Genomic DNA, 19,184 nt, shown 5'->3' with positions numbered 1-19,184 from the left:
CCAACAAAGGACAAAGAAACCAGAGAAGTTCAAGTTGGTTTGGATTTTCAGCCCATGGTAGCAAATTTACCACTTATTTGTATGTCCTGAAACCCTTATATAGATTAAATCGTTCAATTTGGTTGTCATCGACGTAACTAATTCTGTTTTTGTTTAAAACTGGTTCTATAATTTATAATTTAACACATTCTATGTAAACAGAAATATATTACCGACCGTTACATTACATCGTTTGACCAGTATGCTAGCCAAGTCAGAAATAGGAATTAAAAACATGAGTTTAGGGTACCACCTTGGACTAACGTTATCCATGTGCATCGTTAAATGAAATATAGTTCTTTGTTTTCTTTCTGTAAGTAGGATATGCCATGTATTTATAGACATTGCATACAGTTATCCATTTAATTCCGATTTAGTGTCCATGTGTCATGATGTGAAACTTTTGCTGTCACTTGATATCGTATGGATATATATTATGGCACGGTATGGGTTTTGAAGCACAATCTATTAATAACAACAGCACGTTATCAAAGAACATCTGTGACATCACATGCACAAGGTTTTGTTGACGGAAGTATTTTTTATTGATGAAAATTAAACAGTGTTTACAATTTGCCAGTTTGCATTATAAATATAAACAATTAACAATACCATATAACTGAAAGTACTATTTCCTGTAATGACACTTTTTAAACATACTTAAACATTCCTGTATATCAAAACTTTTATAATGAATTTTACTCGCCTGCTGCATAAGCCATTGTCATCTGCTACTAGTGAAATAAACACAAGACAATTAGACCACCCCTACATCAATCTATTTCTATGGATGTATGAATGAATGAGTGGGATCAGGCTAAAACGGAACCACTACCAAAATGGAACCATTTTTGTTGGCGAAAACAGAACCATTTTCGTTGGCGAAAACGGAACCGATTGTGGCTATAACGGAACCGATTGTGGCTATAACGGCACCTCACTGTATTAGCTAAAACGGCACCTCACTGTATTAGCTAAAACGGAACCACACATAATAGAGAGAGACAGAGAGAGAAAAAACGAGAAAAAACCCGAAAATTCATGACTTAGGTTTGTTGCCGAATAAAGCTGGTCAAAATCATATTATTCAACATGTGAAACCGTGGATTGTGCTACGATAGGAATTAACACTTACCAAATCTTTTGAATTGTTATTACTGTAGACTGTTGATTGTCAAGCATTTAAGTTACTAGAATTACACCTGTATTGCTAATTGTTAATCCCCATCACCGATTCCGTCTAGCCGGAGTGTCGCAGACAAAACATCAAAGCTCACAGTGTTCACTGCACAGCCTTGCCTGGCTTGCTTGGTTAAGTACATAACAATAGATTGCTTGTTTTGTAAATAAATAAACAAACATCATTTTACTTTATTACGTCTGACTTCCTTCATGAAATCTGTTAGTTGTTGCTGTGTTTAAAAAGGTAATAGAGTAAAATAGTGCCTTCAGTACAACTGTTATTTTTAGCTTGAGAACGTGCTAAGATGATGCTTGACGTCATTAATTGAGGCCCTACTTGGAATAACAGTCAATAAATGTTTTGATAATCAAATGCTCCCAATCACAAGTTTCGCAAGTATCCACCAAAAGAGAGGAAATTCGTAACCAGTATCACAGCAATGCTAATCCAAATAGAAACGGCAGAGAACAGGAAAAGTAGCGAATGTTTAGGGGGCCCTTTCTGAGTGGTTTGCAAATACCCGACTGAAAGATATACCGTTATCTGAAACGGCAAAAGAACTAGCGAAAATATTGAAAGTGGATAACTTCAACCCAACAAGCTGAATAGTTGTTACTTTTATTTATTTTGTTTGCCTATTTATTTATTTATAAAAAAATATTTACATCTATAATGGAGATTATTTGTGCACGTTTAAAAAAACCCCCCAAAACTGCACTTTACACACTAATTTGACCGAAGCCAGTCTAGTACTGTGTCAGCTTAATAAATAGGTCATCTCTGCAGTGAAACAAAGTTGCTATGCGTGAACGAAACTTACTATGTAGCCCAAAAATAACAACACTCGGGTATATAAACAATTTTGTTTATTTAATTCACATAAAAATGAACTATGAGCAATCATGTTATAATAGCATATATTGTTTTCTCATTGGAAATGCGAGATAAATAGGTTTTGATTTCGGTGCCGTTTTAGCCATCGATTTTGGTGCCGTTTTAGCCAACGCAGGTTCTGTTTTGTCCACAGATTTTGGTGCCGTTTTAGCCAACACAGGTTCCGTTTTGTCCGATTTGGTTCCATTTTCGCCTGGGGCCGTTTTGGCACGGTTCCGTTTTCGCTATAACCCGAATGAGTCACCAGTCTTTATTTTATATGCACTGCATACAATTATATTAGGTCAGGATTAAAAGACGTTCCAGTGCATGTTACATCGTAATACAATATCTATTCAGCATGAGATGTGTTGTGGAATGATTTTTTTTGAAAATAATAGTACAATAATTGATAAACCTAAAAAATGTAAGGGCTGTCAAATTTACCCCACCCTATCAATGTACAAAGAGTGACTATGTTGCTACTGGGCTATATGGTTTACATGTGATAATAGGATTAAGATTTCTTTTAATGGTGTTATTTTTGATGTGTATTATTAAAAAAATAATAAGATGAAATTTATGGACCACCACACATCGTTTCCAGTTGTTTGGGGTTATTTTTCTTGAATATCAGTCATTCAGAAGTTATCTGGATGTTCCGCTTCAAAACCCATACCATATTAAAAAGGTTAAAATATTACAGTATATACAAGTCAACTAAAACTAAAAATCACTATTATTGAATTTAGTGTTTATATTTTAATCAGGTATATACTTTAGACTATGTCTGTCAATAATAACAAGAAAAACATAGTTATTACTACACTACACGAGTTCCTTGCTTATCCTTTTCAAAACCCATGAGTCATTCTGTGACACTAAAATAATTTTCATTATTTTCATTGCTTTATCTACTTGTATATTTGCCCATAAATTATTTGCTTTCTATTTTCAGCCCAAAACACCCCAAAAAACTTGACAAGCAGTAATGATATCAAGTGATGAGAGTTCCAGTGATGATGGTGGTTTTAAAGAATCCAATAAAACCGGCAGTGAACATGGAAAGAAAAAACCACAAAATATTCACAAAAATGTCAAAACACAAATTGTGTGTGAAACTGTGGTAAATAACAGAAGGGATAAAAAGAAAATGTGCAAATCTGATTTCATAAAATCTGCCACAGATTCATCATTAGATTCAGACAACTTGTTGGACATTTCATCTATGAAAAAACAAAAATTGAAAAAAAGACGCCTTCATAATTTTCCAAGTGAGGTTCATTCTCCCATGAAAAGAAATAAACTTAAAGATGAATCTTGTTCTAGTTTGTCAGAAAACGAAGAACCAAGTACATCACAAAGAAAAAGAAGAAGAAAAAAACTGAAAAAGAAAATATTGACACAGGATGATTCTGATGAATGTTCTGATAAAGAGATTGGTGAAGTGGATCATTCCGATGAAGCCACTATCCAACATGTACAGAATTTGGACGACGGTATCGAAGACGAAAATGATAGTGATGTCCAAGAAGATGAATTTGTAAGTATAATGGATGGGATCTAGCTCAGTTGGTAAAAGGCTTTCCTAAGGTGCTTGGATAATAGGATCGAACCACCTTTGAGTATAAAATTAGGTCACCTGAGCCCTTCCATTTTCATGTCTTCAAATTATTTTCACTTTAACTTTACAAGTATAAAGAGCTGCATAGAATGTAGATCTAGAATATTCACATACGGTTTGTGATCAATCGTGCCTCAATGTACAGCTTTTTTCTCGTTCCAACTTGTTCTACATGTGGGACTTCAGAGGCTACTAGTGGTGTAGATTAATTACAAGATTAAGTAGGTTTAAGTTAGATTTAGTTGATCGTTTTCATATTATAATATAATTTAATTAAATGTTTATATAATTACCGGTATACTATGTTTTTAACTACATGTGTATTAGATGCTGTTATGTGACATTAGTTGTGTACATAATCTACTTTATGAATATTTAGTGTGTCTTAACATAAGTTATTTCAGATGGATCTTTTATTACTAGTTTTGATTATTTGCACGGCATTTTCAAAATAACAATATTTGTTATCCTATGAACATTTCTTTCTCTCTTTTTTTTCAGGCAGCTATTAAAAAAGGTAAGTTCAATTAAGTCAAAGCTGGTCTGACCCATGACACTAACGACCGCTGGTAGTAGGGGTGCATAGTAGGTAGTTACAAGTGCCTCTTAAGAATGCCAGAAGGAACTACTGAACACTCCCTGAAGCCCACAGCTGAAAGCTGATTGGGAATGGCAGGTGTGTGGCACAGATAGCCACAAAAGACAAGCACCTGTCGCGGTTGGAGAGACAAAGACTGGGATTTGGAGGTGGACAGCGAAAGAAGTTGAAAGATAGGAGGAGTTGCCTCATCGGGAAGAAATGAGATGGAATTCAAAGGAGAGAAAGGAAAGGGGGCAGTGAGATAAAAAAAGAGAGTTAAATTAAGTCATCATATAAAAGAAAATCATATTACTTTTGGAATACATGTAGTTAAAGCTTGCAGTCTTGAGTATATTTTTTAATATATATCTAGTGATACAGTTTAATTTTTGTTCTGTTGTGCACTATTCTTTAAATTTCATTGCCTGTTATATCCATTTCTAAGACACATACAAGTTCCCTGCAGGGGTCATATTCAAATTTGGGATGACACCAAGACAAAATTTTCCTTTAAAAGAAGAGCACCACTTGGGTAACTTACTTCTACAAAGCTCTAGCCTTTGCAGTTTATTAGATATGGGTGCCATTTATCATATTACCAATAATAATTTCACTATTTCTTACATTCATATACAACATGAAATTTCTGGGAAGAACACGGTAGCAAAACAGATAGGGCTGTACAGCATTTTTCTTGCCATCGACAACATCCAGTTTTCAGAACACAGCATCAGTTAAGGAGGGTAACCACAGCACTTGCCATCATTGCTGTGGTAAAATCTGAACCCTGCACTGTTCAGCATTTGTCAACACTGACACATCTGATCTTATTTTTTAGTGCTGGGGTGTTGTTAAACATTGCTTCATTCTTATAAATAGAGGATAATAAATGAGTTTCCAGATGTCCCGAGTGAAATAATTTTCAGTTGTCACAAGCTTTAGCGAGTGACAAATGAAAATTATTTCACAAGGGACATAAATTTGATAATAACTGGTACCGAGTTTGTTATTCTATTTATTACCTAAGCTATATTTTCTCTAAAAGCCTTTATTTTTGACACATGCATGTACATGTATAGAAAGGATACAAACCACTTTACGCACTGTTCTGAGTATTGCTATAACTTTGTTATTTAATCACGTTCATAAATAATTTTTATCAACAAAAGTTCTCTTTATTATAGTTCAAAATCTATAATGAATTGTATTAAAATAACATTTTGTTATTTATAAATTTAACACCAAAAACAGACGGCCGTAAATGCAAACTCTTTAAGCTACATGATGTCATTATGTGTGTTTGCCAAATTGTGATGACGTCATATTTAGTACCGACAAGGACATTGGTTAAACCGTTTGTAAGCGTCAACTCATCCAATAGTATTGTTTGTTAGATCGGTGCATGATAATTTTTCAGTGACAAATAATTATTTTTATTTTTCCCGTTACGAGTGCCTGCTGGAGTAATAAATAAATAATTCTACCCCCCCATTGTTTGTTATGGGTGTCATTAAACATTCATTCAACACTAATAATTGCTTACACATTTGTTATAATTATATACATGTATTCCTTTTTTCAATTTTTTTTATGTTGGTGGTATCATTAATCATTAATTTATTTGATATTAATAATTTTTAATAAATAAATTATTATTTGTTACACCTATTTTTTTGTGCTGGGGTTTTGTTAAATAATAATTAGTTAGTGATAATTTCTTACAAATAAATGATTCTCCTCACCCTATTTTTAGTACCAGGGTGTTAAACATTCATTCATTCATTTTTTTTATAAATTCAGAACTGTCTGAGATGTCATTTGAGGAACGTGCAAAACTCCGTGATAAACTTGGTATTAAGGTGTAAGTGAACTGAATTCGTTTGACGTTTTTCTTCATTCAATTTTATGAGTTTTATATACATGTATATGACATACAGATGTGAGGTTAACAAAAATTATAATGTTATATTTATATTAAAGGTGCTATATAAAAATCGCAATAATGACGGGTCTTGCCAAATATATTAATACATTTTTGCTTTGAAACATAAAGTTTATACCTTCAGCTATATGCCTACAAAACATTACAATCTAATAATTCCATTTACTAGTAGAAGTATACTTGAGAGTGTCACATGTATTAACTAGTGATGTCACTGTTTTATGCATACACATTCAACAGACTAAGTTTTTTCCATTATTATATGCAAACAACTGACAAAGAAACAAAGATGGTGACCATACTATATTTAGCCACAAATTATTCAGGAAACTCCTCTTGTCGTCCAGTGCAAGACTTTAAAAATATTATTCTTGAGTAAATTGTGAAAAGATTATGCATGGGATCGATTAATTTGTAGTTATTTATTTCAAATAAATGTGAAAATAACAAAATATTGTAGTTTTAACTTCGATATAGGACCTTTTATAAATGTGTATCATTCAAATTTGACTGATACTGCAGGGATTTTTGTTAAAAAAAAGAGAAAAAAGTGGGGGAAAAACCCCATATATATATATATATATTAATTTTATATAGAGAAAATGTTTATAAGTTAAATTTGCCACAAAGATGGGTGAATTTAATACCAAAGAATACATTCCAAGGCTTAATTATTAGACTTGTGGTTTACTTTTTATGACATCTATATAAAGACTTCATTTTATAATTATTCCTTCTGAACATCAAGAATTCTTGATACTTCTGAAATACAGTCAGAAATAAGATCAGCTTTTTACAGCTAGCATGTTCAATCACATTATTTTGTATATTACTATAAATAGTCATCATAAAAAGTATTAATGGACACACTAGTAGGGTGCATTACAACTAGAGAATGATAAACATGTATGGAACAAGTTCATCGAATTGAAATAGTGTCTTATCAAGTAAAACTGCATGTGAAGTTGATTGTCGGAAAGTGTGGTTTCAATTTTGATGAGTTGCTTTTGGGTGAATAATGGAGCCTGTTGAGCTACTGCTAAAGATGAAAATAAAGAAGATTTTTCTGGATTTCTGGATTTTTTAGTACTATCTGAAAAAAATTCCTGTTCTTGTTTGGTGAAAACCTGACTGTAATGCCTTACTTTTCAAGACTACAAAGTTTTCCTAGTTTTTGTCTCCAACATCATTTTCCCCTCTGGCTGCTATTGTTAGCCAAACTGCTTGTGAAATAAAATGATATCTACATATAACTATGGAAGTTTATTTTCAGTCAATTCATTTCAGATATAACCAGGTTGTTCATGGGGAAAGAAAACAAAGACCTGAAAAGAATATGAAGAGAACATTCAAACGTGAAAACAAAAACAGGTATTTTGTTCATGGATTTTACATTTATGTAAATAATTAGTTTTTTTAATGTTCAAAGTTCTTTTGATAATTAAAGCAATAATGTTCATCATGTGAATGGGTAATTAGTGAACTATAAATTTGACTTAAATTGGCCACTTCATATATATGTTTTCAGAAAATAATCCAGATACATTTGCTGTCAGTGTTTACTATGTTTTATGGTCAGAGCATTTTGGTCAGACCAATTAACTTTGATATTTTACTACTGTAAGGTTTTATGTTGTAATTAACTTTGATATTTTACTACTGTAAGGTTTTATTGTAAATTTTGCTAAAATGTTATATTTTTCCAGACCAGTGGAGTTATCATCCAAAAAACGTACTCCATTCCTCCGAAACGTTATACCAGTGAAGAAGAAGGTACAGATTAGTTCATTATTAGTTTGATTCTTGAATCACACATATAGAACACAGAATATTATGATGTTTGTCATTCATCATTTAAAATTAGTCAACTCTAATGATGTCTAGTAATGTCATTAAAAAAAGAAGAGTATTGAACTTAATGCCGTGGTAGATTTTCCAAAATTAAATCAGCTATGGTCTGAAGATAAAACTATTCATTGCATATGGAAATTTATGTACATTTTACGATAGAAATCCAGTAAACTAATTTGCATATAATCAATTACTTATTTTTTATATACTTATACTTTGTGCATGTTTAACACCTTGTAGTCAATGCTTCATTGTTCGGGTTTTTTCTTTTTTCTTTTTTTAATGCTGAGGTGTTGTTAAATTGATTCATTTTGTTAATGTGTAAATTTTAAATGCTAGCAAATTATCTTATTTCTTTTTCAGTTATATAAATGTATGACATAATAGATTTTCCATACTTTTTACCTTTTCATTAAGCACCAGAAATGTTTGTTAAGTGTGTGTGTGTCATTTTTTCTGGGTGTTAATGATAAAAAAATTCCATTGGTTACAGATTATTCGGGATCCAAGATTTGATGACTTATCTGGGGAGTTCAACGAACATCTCTTCAAACAGTCATATGGTTTTATTGATGATATAAAGGCAAAAGAAAAACAGGTAATGTGCATTATGCTATCTTTTCTATCTAAAATCCTTTTATAATATTTTCAAATTCTAACAAACTTTTGTTTTATATTTACTAAACACTGTCATTCATTTCTTACACACCCATATGAGATATAACCCATTGTAGATAATTTTCTGAGACTTGGTTACTCCGCTGTGATAATCCGGTCTCCACAGAAAGAAAAAAAGGTGATAAAAATTGAGTGCTCTGTTAAGTTATCTGAAAGCACAATTGCCGTCAATGCTTTAATTGGAAAAGATGTTTAAATTTGTTTTAAAAATATATTCAACACACTTTCACTTGTTAGATATATTTGGAAACAACTCGTTGTAAGATAAATGGTATCTAACAGCCATTCTTGTAGTATTCGCTATTTATTACACACCAGTGAAAGATATTGCTCATGTCATAACAATTACTCAATATTTAACTAGTGTAATATTGGGATGTGCAGACTGGCGCAGTAGTTTTTTTAAATTTGAATGACGTCAGTTTGCATCTCCCTGCAATAAAATAAATTGGGTGCATGACGCGTCCTTTTTATCACTGCTAGAAAACATTAAGTACAAAATTGGTGTTCAAAATGATTTGTTCAGAGATTATTAACGTATCTAACTGTGTTTATACAAACTGGTAAAAGTGTATCATTACGAAATATGGCCATGCATTGTAATTGCAATAAGATATGCTGTTATATTTGGGCCTATTGTGTACGAAGCCAAAACAATGTGGCAAGTGCTACTCTTTTTATGGCCCTATGTACAAAGTGTCAGCTTCACATCTAGTCAATCCCACTCACTCAGCTCAATCTTTGCTGGTCCAATCAACAATTGGTCATTATTGTGAATTTAAACACCTCATTAACTGACAATTAATGCAAGTTTCGCGCTAAAATTTAAACTACATTGCTGACGTCTCGTTGCTCACTGTGACGTCGTTTAAATTTACGTGTGACGTAGATCATTTGCTGACCCAATTCGTAGAAAAATAACGTGTAATAGGTCTCAACATCTGCTTACTTCAATGTTGTGGCTTTCTTGCAGTTGGTTTGTAATAAATAAAATATTAAACTAGCTTGCATGTCATACCATTTTTTATAAAACTCATGAACAGTGTTGGTATCTGACTCACTTTCGCTCGTCAGATACCAAAACTGTTCACTCGTTTCATAAAAATGGTGCGACAGGCAAGCTCGTTTAGTATTCTATATGTATAACCTCTTAAAGGCTGTCCCAGAAATCTCTCATCCTTATTCCAATATAATCACTCACATATCTTTTTAATGTGATTCTGTTTGAGATACAGATTTGCATTCTTTGATGATGTAAGATTTTCTGTGGTTACAATATGTTGACACTTTTGTATATTGGTGATATATGCTTTGTTTTTCTTGGTTACATGCATGTTATATTGAGTCTTACACATTTTTTCAGAAACTGGAAAAACTACTGAGGAAGGAAAAAGACAGCAAAAAGAAAGAAAACATAAAGTTTCTGCTTAATCGAATGGTGAGTTGATCTTCAGTTATTAAAACATTTTGACTGAACCTTCTGTCTACTGCAGGTGAGATATCCCACTTGACGCCATACAAGCCAACACACTGCACATACAGAACATGTACTCATTCATATTTCCCACTGTTTTGCACACGGCACTGACCACAGATAATACTAGAACAATACTGAGCGAGACTAATCATGATAATGCCCACTTAATTTTTGTTTTGTTTTTTTGCATTAAAAATACCTGGGAATTTTTGGTTTTTGGCAAGTATTTTCACTCTACAACAATAGCGGAACGTCAGTAATTTTTAGGAACTGATGGCCGAATTTGACAGGTAATTTGATAATAAATTTTACCGTTTTACCAACAACAAAAATCATGAAATATTGAGATAGGAGTTATAATTCCTTTCCCAAAAAAATTCTGGTCAGTAAAACATAGTTATTGGGAATACTGAACATCTGGCCACAAATGCATGTAAGTATATGCAACTTAATCAATGTTTCCCCTAATTTTAATCTACATTAACTAATCTAAAACATAAAAATGAGAAAAACCCACAAAAATAATACATACCTATTCACATACGAACATTATTTATTGTATTTCTTGAATGCATAAATTTTGTGAAAATACATGAGTATAACTTATAATGTGTGCCCTCTCAATGTCCTTTTTGTCAAAAAATAATCCAGTAATCAGACGGTTAATCATCCCTAAAAATGTTGTTCTTTCTAGATTTGTTGCCAAATTTTTTTGTGCTCATATTGTACATTTTCCAGAGGAAAGTCTTGGTTTTACATGTAACAATCAATGGGTCAGGGTTTTGCATTTTTGAGTTGTAAATTAACATGCCATAGCATGGAATCTCCAACTTTATTATGCTGACATACTATTATAAAGGGGCAGAAGCTAGTTCAGTTGGTAGAGCGCTCGACTGATGTGCTTTGGTCACAGGATTGAACCTCCTAGGTGTACCCATTCTCTGATTGTTGTTTTTTTCCTGTACCAACCAGTGTCCCATGACTGGTAATCAAAGCCCATTGTATGTGCTGTCCTGTCAGTGGTAATGTGCATATAAAAGATCCCTTTGCTCCTAACAGAAAAATGTACAGTTTCCTCTGAAGACTGAGTCAGAATTACCAAATGTTTGACTTGCAATAGCTGATGATTAATAAATCAATGAGCTCTAGTGGTGGGGTTAAACAAAACAAACTTCAACTTTGTGGTGGTCAGTAGCACAATGGGCATCAAGAGTGGTAATAGGGCCAGGCAGCTGCATGTGTGCAGAACCCTGCATAAGTTAGAGATTTTAATATATATCTCAGACCGATGCAGATTTTTGCCAGAGATTACGAAGGGTAAAATTATGTACCATCAATCTTGGAAAGTAATGGATACATACATGTATTAATAATTTGTAGATAGGTAAGAGAACTGCTGTTTAAAATGTGTCAAAATGCACGAAATGTAGTGTCCAATTTTAAAACATTTCAAACCCATAACTTTGCAGTATGGTCACTTACAGCCTGTTTTGGTTTTTCCCTCATATTATTTTCTGGCAAGAAGCCTGACAATCTGATGAAGTTATATCTGCATTACTGGTACCTTAATGTTATTGGCCATGCTTATTTTTCAGAGGCAGGAGGAAGTAGCTGAGAAGAAGAAGAAGGAGCGTCGTAGTTTGGAGAAGCAGTGGAAGAAGAAAGAGATGACAATGGTTCATGATGGCAAAACACCATTCTTCCTCAAGAAAGGTGACAGTTTCTTTATTAGCCATTTCTTGAATGCATAAATTAAAAATTAAGGTTCATGATGGCAAAATACCATTCTTCCTCAAGAAAGGCGATGGTTTCTTTATTCGCCATTTCTTGAATACATATAAATAGAAAATTAAAACTAATGAATGCTTTAAAAAAAAAACTGTGAATGATTAATGAATCTTCATTAATATAAGTTGTAATTAAGTATTCAGTTCACATTATTTTTATGATACAAGCTACCATAGAATACTTGATCCCATTCATTTCATACTGTTTTACGACATGTTTTGTCTGTGTGTTGCTCGTGCAAGTTTAGTTTTGCGTAACCAATTTTTCATTTATGCATTAAATTTAGAACATTATTTACATAGTTGTAATGGGTAACACAACATGCACCATCACCTGTGCTATCTTGAATAATACATTGTTTAAAACGAGTAAGACACATACAAATAGTTATGCTATGTTTTATCAAATAATTTCATCCAAGAGCCATTATTTTTGGTTCATGCTGAGGTGACATTATTTTATGACACTTGCTAAATTCTTGAATAATAAAATCCATTATTATTAGAATTGTAAAGAATAGAAATAATAGTTTGCAATGATATCAGCTTATCATACCACATGTTACCTCGACTTTAGTCACATATACTTTTTCATTATTGATGAATAAAATTGGTGTTTTATAGAAAGGTTGTGCTGAAAATTGTGTGGACAACACAACATTAAAACTGTTAAGTAGGATATACGTTTTACAAATATTTCTTCTTTTTTAAAGTTTAGTTTTATTAGATATTATTTAAAATTTTGAATAGTGTTGTAAGTATATTTCTTTTCTTTTGTCAACTTTTAACAGGGGACTTGAAAAAGATGGAACTGGCTGAAAAATATAAGGAACTTCAGAAAAGTGGAAAACTGGACAACTATTTGAGCAAAAAGAGAAAGAAAAATGCAAGCAAAGAGAAAAAGAAACTCCCAACATGAAAATGGATTCTGAATCCTGAATGAAATTCAGTGTTACTGACAGTGGCATACATTTGTATTTATGGTGTGTTCATTGATGTTTTAAAAATGTGTGAGAAGTCTACCTAAGAAAATAAACATGTATTTATGAAAAAGAGGTGTTGATTATTTCTATGGCTTTGACAGCATACTTTCTATAGGCATGTGTTAATCTACATGGGACTTTCAAAGACAATTGTATTTTGCTTCTTCTAAAACTCTTTGAAGAAAATTTTAAATTAAGGCAGTTTGTAAATAATTCTTATGGCATATAAAAGTGTAAATATTTTTAAAACAAACACTGCTAAATCAATATATGTCCTCTCCTGGGTCAATCAAATTTTCGTATATCATAATAATAAATTCAAGGGCCATAACTATGAGAAATGGGTAAATTGCCATAAAAGTTAAAACTTGACCTGTAACAGTACATGATAAAGTTATACCGGTTCACAAAATATTTGAGCTTAAGATCTCGGAACATTGTGAAAAAAACATCCAGAAAACTATATGTGGGACAGACAGACGAACAGAGAGATCAACTGGGCCAAGATCAAACCTATAGTCCGCTCCGGTTGGGGACTAATAAAAATATGTTTTATCATTGGCAAATTAAAAGGTCAAATTTACGATGTCTGTTTTTCTTAAACACATATGTCTAAGCATTGTAAATGTATGTAGTACAATGAAAAATGGGCATTGTACATTTTATTTTATTTTTTAACCATGACTAAGCAAACAAATATTCAAACTTGGAATAAAATCGGATTAATCTCTGATAATGACCTACCACAATAGCAAACACCAGTAGTTGCAATGCAACCAACACTTGTAATAACAGGAATGCAAATCTTGCCCTTAATACCATGTTGCACCTAGCCGAAACGATTACAAAGACCATTCAAATCCTGCAGTGCACACTCGGTACTACCAGTAATAGGCTTTTGTTAAGAGAGTGCGACTGGTTGCATTTATCTTCAAGGGGATGTGTCTGTATACTATATAAAATAGGATGTCTTGCTTTTGTGTTCAATTCAGATTAGACATTTTTGTTTCAAGTGATATATATACATAGACAAATACTTACAGCTTATTTACTCACTGCCTTTGTTTACAATCATTGATCATTCAGTTTACAGTAAACCGATCATCCATTTGTTGTATCTTTAGGGCACCCATAACTGGATCTTCCCCAAAATGATCCATATATTTTTGAAAAATAAAATTCTCTCATATTTTTCAAAATTATCTCTATATGAGACTACACTCCAGTCTGTTATACATGTCTGATATAACAAACAATATTTCACTTACAAAACAACCACAAGTTAAAGCAGATACTATCATTTTATTATTTCTTTTTATATTAGACTGCAAGTATAACAGTAAACACTTATGATGTCACTGCTAATTGCAGTATGCTTGTGTGTACCAAATCTATTGGCTATGTGCATTTTCTTTCAAACAAATAACCGTCACTCCCTTTATGTATACAGAAAACTCTATGTGAATTTTACAAGTTAGCAGTCACATAACTAAAGTTTCAAAGAATCTCTGGGTTTTTTTTTTTTTAAAGTAACAGCATTTTTCATTTTTTGTTTAAATAGGCTAAATGACCATTTAAGACTGGTTTCATTCTTTACACACACACATACACACACGGATTCAAATATTGGTTTAGTCAGTTTTACTGCACTGATAATCAATATTATTTTAATTAGCACTATTATCACACAACACAGCACTCATAAAACACCATAATGAAACATCTGCAAAATATTGCAAAGAATGAACACTCGTTCACAATTAATGGCTATATGGTTGATACAGTAAGGAACTGTTCCTGTTGATTTTATTATGTTAACAAGTTTAGCTAAACCAGTTCAATAAGCTTAATTCATAACAGTTACTGTTAAAATGGCAATGATTTTTCGATTATATGAAAAATTAGTTTGTTTACTATTAAAAACACATCGCATTGCATTAAGCTTCCTTACCATGAGTCATGCTTTTGCACCTAGTAGTGTTAGTAAAAACAAGGATAATAATACAAACAGTGGTGATCCTGACGGTCAAGACTTGCAGACAGACACAGACTTTAAAATAGTTTCATTAATTTTGAATAACTATGGTTACAACCGCAACATTTTGGCTTGTCTTTGTTCTTCGAGTTCTCTTTCTTGCTGGCTCACGGTGATTCGCCGCTCCTCAAGAAATTGCGAATATTCCTGGGGGTCAATGTCTTTGACAACCTCGATACCCAACGAATGTGCTTGGGCAATTATTATCATGCATACATTCTTCAATTCACAGTTTTCAAATGTTGGATCTTCACTTTTAATTTTTGCAATTTCGTAGATATGTTTCAGTGACACCTTCCCTGCTACTTCTTGCCCTAAAAGAACACACAAGCTGGTTACTGTAGATATAAAATAATAATTGTTTTGACTGTTAAATATGCATGAATACGTTGATATCTACATGAATTTAGTTTTAGTCTTCGTAACATATATATCCCATTGAACTACGAATAATATCTTGTTAAAATCAATGACATTTCATTTTTATTTGAAAACAATAAAAATCCTCTCCTGTCAAAATTTTATCATCAAACCTGCCATGTAAATTATACCATAACATGCAGAGATGATGTACTATCCAGTCCTACTGTTTAGCATTTTACATCCACTGTAATACTGCAGGAGAATATAATGTAACACGCTAATACAACAGGAGGCTGAGAGGTGGAGCAGGCAGAGGGCAAATACTTCACACTACTTCACACTGAAATATTAAAAAGGTAATTTCTACTGCGAACTTGAAAACAATATTAATATTTAATTACTTAGTGTGGAGCTACATATATATTAAAAGATTAGCTTTCTTCTTTTTTTTCATTTAGTTATAAAATTTAATTTTTAACAGTATTCCAAAACTTAGTGTATATCTCTGGAAGATGAATAACTTCAATCCCTAACCAGAAGCTGTACATAAATTATACTGGTTTCCAACCTGGCTTCATAGCTCCCTTCTGGATGCCGGCTGCTTGCTTCAAGAAATAACTTGTTACTGGTTTATGAATTCGAATGTCAAAACTGCGGTCAGGCTGCAAATAAAGAATGAAAATGTCAAAAGAGTCAAAATGTCAATAAGATAAAATGCCAAAAAAAAGAGGTGATTTTACCATATCCATACCTTTTACTCCTACTACTTCACAATTTGAGAATGTGTTATTATTACAAGATCAAATTGTATTGACCGAGGGAAAGTGCATGTAAAATATCTTCATATTGATCTACAGTTACATTCAGTTCTTAACTTGGGTGATACTACTCCCTTTTCAGTAAGGTCCTTTAGTTATTTCCCATCAGTATTTGGAAAGATATATTTGTTTTAAATCTATGGTTATTTGGTCTCCAATATGGTTATTTTGACACTTGGTTTGCAGAATGAGAGCACACCAGCTACCACCATATACTTTACCAAATAGCAGCAAGGGATCGGTTACCTGCATTTTCCTAGAGATAGGAAAAACACACACATTTCATTTCAACTTATTTTCCTGCTTATAATTAAGGTTCAAGCATGCTGTCCTAGGCACACACCTCAGCTATCTGGGCTGTCTGTCCAGGACAGTGAATTAGTTGTTTGTTGGTTAGTGGTTAGTGAGAGAGAAGAGGGTGTAGTGGCCTTACACCTACCCATTGAGTCCATAAGAACTCGCTCTGCGTTGGAGTCGGTACCGGGCTGCGAATCCTGTACCTACCAGCCTGTAGTCTGATGGATTAACCACTGCGCCACCAAGTGAATTCACCAAGGGCAGCTTAATAGTAATTAGTAAGACAGAGTTGATAAAGGACTGTGTCACACTAACAACCACTGTGATCATAGGATGGCAGCAAATGCTTATGTAGGTGCTTATCATCTAAACATCTGGGTTTTCTTAGATGCTTTTAAGAAAGAACAGAGGTAAAGTAAAATCATTGTGACCCAGGCACCGGCATGAGAAGAACCCACCACCTCAATGCCACATGTTGCACATATTAAAAGATGGCCAAAATCAGGGCTTCTAGAATATGGTAGCCCCACTCCCATGGCTAGTGATATTCAATGTTAGGCAGTAAATAACTACTATTGCCATGCCCAACGGCTAGTTAATTTGTTTTGTCAAATGTTGCAGTTAAGACTATTTTGTAAATATGAATATCCTTCCCTCGCCCCAACCCCCCAATGTTAATGTTTTTAAGCTCTATCTCCTTCTTTAGGTGACATATCCAATTATTGCTATTATTTAATAGAATTGTATTAACTTAATATAGAGCTAGTGAATTTTTAATCGTGACTAGTAAAAAAAATTATTCACTGATCAAATGTAGACTATAACTGACTGTAGATATTTTTATTAATTAAAATGCCCTAGCTTTAATTATCTGTAAGAAGTACAGAATGTATATCAACACAACTGTATATTATGTACTTACATTCACTTTGATTCTAGTAGGAAGAGGCAGACCAGGCTTCACTTCTTTAGTTTTTTCATTGAAATCTTTACAGAATGCTGCAATCTGAATTCCTCGCTATAAAGAAAAAAGAAAAAAAACCTATAATTTGATTTATCATTAAATAAATTCATCCACAATAATTGGAAAATATATCACAGAAGAAATGCTCATTTCAGTTATATACATTTAATCATTTCAGTTATATTAAAAAAATATATATATATTATTGTTCAAAATAAAGAATAATTATTTTGTTTTACTGATCCCTTTCCAGCATTTAGTTCTGCAAATAACAAAAATTCTAAATGAGGCAATGTGGTAGAAAAACATTGTTAACAAATTTCTTTTTTGCAATACAAAGTTAAGATACATACACAGCATCCATGCCAAAAATTAAGGCAAGCTTTATTGGCCAAGGGCAACCATCTGGTCTATTATATTTAATTTTAAATTGTTTCAAAATAAAAATAAAAACACCCAATTAAAAGTTAAAGTTTGTTTTGTTTAATGACACCACTAGAGCACACGGATTAATTTTGTTAAGAATGATGCTCTCTGTCTAATCTACAGATAGGTTACAATCACTTTTGCTTGAGAAAGTAAAAAAAGAAAACTTGAAATGGATCTAGGTTGTTCATTTGTTGCACTGCATTTAGAGGTTCTGTTATAGGCTTCTGAAAATTGAGAGAACGATTGTTTCGTTCACGCAAGTCTAATTTAGTGTAACCTATTTTCTGTTCGCGCATTAAATTTATGACATTATTTATGTGGACATAATGGTTACGCAAAAAGAAAATGGGTTACCTGAATTTATTTTATGCAAATATTCAATTCACAGAGGCCTGTGTTAACAACAAAATAATTAAATTTTGGTTATATTTATCATACTTTGCAATGCCAGTGTGTTAATTTCCCGATGAACGTAAAAATATCATCATCAAGGGATATTACAGAATATGATGTCACTTTATAACTGAGTTTATATTAGTACTTTGTATTATTCCAGAACCAAAAAGTAATTAAGAAAAAAGTATTATCTTGTTTGTGCTTTTATTAATAAGTGTGTTTCTTAATTTTAAGGATTGTTATTTCTTTTAGATTCATCTGGTGATCATAAAAAAAATAACTGACAATCTTTAATCTAATACTTTAAATGGCCCTGCTTGCCACCATGGTTTAAAAGTTAAATTTCAACATTGACTATTTTTTTGGTCTGGATAAATTCAATTTATTTGTTTTAAAGTTAAAGTTTGTTTTGCTTAATGGGCCCATTGATTTTCAAAATTAATTAATGTATACGTACTGTACACAGTTAGGGTGGGAAATGTTGATGGCATTTGTTTTATTGACTGCAGTTTCATTCTGACAAGTTTTGCTTGGAACCACGGAATTTTTTGCACTACTGAATGTCAATGTAACCAAAACGTTTGTTATGTCACTGTTCAAGAAACAACATGACAATGAAATGTCAAATGAATGATGATTATCATAATACATATGATTTACCTGTCCCAACTGTGGGCCTAATGGGGGAGCAGCTGCAGCTTGTCCAGCTGGAATTATTACTTTCATGAATGGAGGGTGGTATACCTTCTGAACTAACTTTTTAGCACCTTTCACTAATCTTTTACCACCTTTTGATGCCATATTTTATTTTGCTCTGCACGTGAGTTATTTGCCCTTCAAAGATTGATTGACTGATCGAGGGTAG

General features: G+C 32.6%; 2 protein-coding genes across 3 annotated transcripts; one reads left to right on the top strand and one right to left on the bottom strand.

The window, feature by feature from the left end:
* The first annotated feature begins 4 nt into the window (after positions 1 to 4).
* On the top strand, positions 5 to 13,087 carry LOC121370886 (ribosomal RNA processing protein 36 homolog). 2 transcript variants are annotated; one of them, XM_041496417.1, is made up of 10 exons: positions 5 to 57; positions 3,054 to 3,638; positions 4,221 to 4,236; positions 6,100 to 6,160; positions 7,529 to 7,612; positions 7,948 to 8,014; positions 8,586 to 8,690; positions 10,134 to 10,208; positions 11,843 to 11,960; positions 12,826 to 13,087. In XM_041496417.1, the coding sequence occupies exons 2-10, from the start codon at positions 3,087 to 3,089 to the stop codon at positions 12,951 to 12,953; spliced, it is 1,206 nt and encodes a 401-aa protein (XP_041352351.1). In that variant the 5' UTR covers positions 5 to 57; positions 3,054 to 3,086; the 3' UTR covers positions 12,954 to 13,087. The 2 variants fall into 2 exon arrangements, with proteins under 2 accessions (XP_041352351.1, XP_041352352.1); XM_041496418.1 differs by having other exon boundaries at positions 13 to 79.
* A 1,217-nt stretch (positions 13,088 to 14,304) lies between these two features.
* On the bottom strand, positions 14,305 to 19,155 carry LOC121370887 (39S ribosomal protein L11, mitochondrial-like). The gene is made up of 4 exons (XM_041496419.1): positions 18,980 to 19,155; positions 17,453 to 17,548; positions 15,984 to 16,077; positions 14,305 to 15,366 (listed from the first exon to the last, which is right to left on the bottom strand). The coding sequence occupies exons 1-4, from the start codon at positions 19,118 to 19,120 to the stop codon at positions 15,104 to 15,106; spliced, it is 594 nt and encodes a 197-aa protein (XP_041352353.1). The 5' UTR covers positions 19,121 to 19,155; the 3' UTR covers positions 14,305 to 15,103.
* Positions 19,156 to 19,184: the final 29 nt, after the last annotated feature.

Source organism: Gigantopelta aegis, chromosome 4, assembly GCF_016097555.1.
Source record: "Gigantopelta aegis isolate Gae_Host chromosome 4, Gae_host_genome, whole genome shotgun sequence".
Lineage (NCBI taxonomy): Eukaryota > Metazoa > Mollusca > Gastropoda > Neomphalida > Peltospiridae > Gigantopelta > Gigantopelta aegis.
This window is presented reverse-complemented; position numbering and strand designations above follow the sequence as displayed.

Excerpts from the sequence above, each read along its gene's own strand:
- LOC121370886 (XM_041496417.1), top strand. The coding sequence starts at position 3,087 with ATGATATCAAGTGATGAGAGTTCCAGTGATGATGGTGGTTTTAAAGAA. Across the intron at positions 8,691-10,133 it reads TAAAGGCAAAAGAAAAACAG|AAACTGGAAAAACTACTGAG; the intron begins GTAATGTGCATT and ends ACATTTTTTCAG. Across the intron at positions 10,209-11,842 it reads AGTTTCTGCTTAATCGAATG|AGGCAGGAGGAAGTAGCTGA; the intron begins GTGAGTTGATCT and ends CTTATTTTTCAG.
- LOC121370887 (XM_041496419.1), bottom strand. The coding sequence starts at position 19,120 with ATGGCATCAAAAGGTGGTAAAAGATTAGTGAAAGGTGCTAAAAAGTTA. Across the intron at positions 17,549-18,979 it reads TAGGCCCACAGTTGGGACAG|CGAGGAATTCAGATTGCAGC; the intron begins GTAAATCATATG and ends TTTTCTTTATAG. Across the intron at positions 16,078-17,452 it reads CTACTAGAATCAAAGTGAAT|CCTGACCGCAGTTTTGACAT; the intron begins GTAAGTACATAA and ends CTTTATTTGCAG.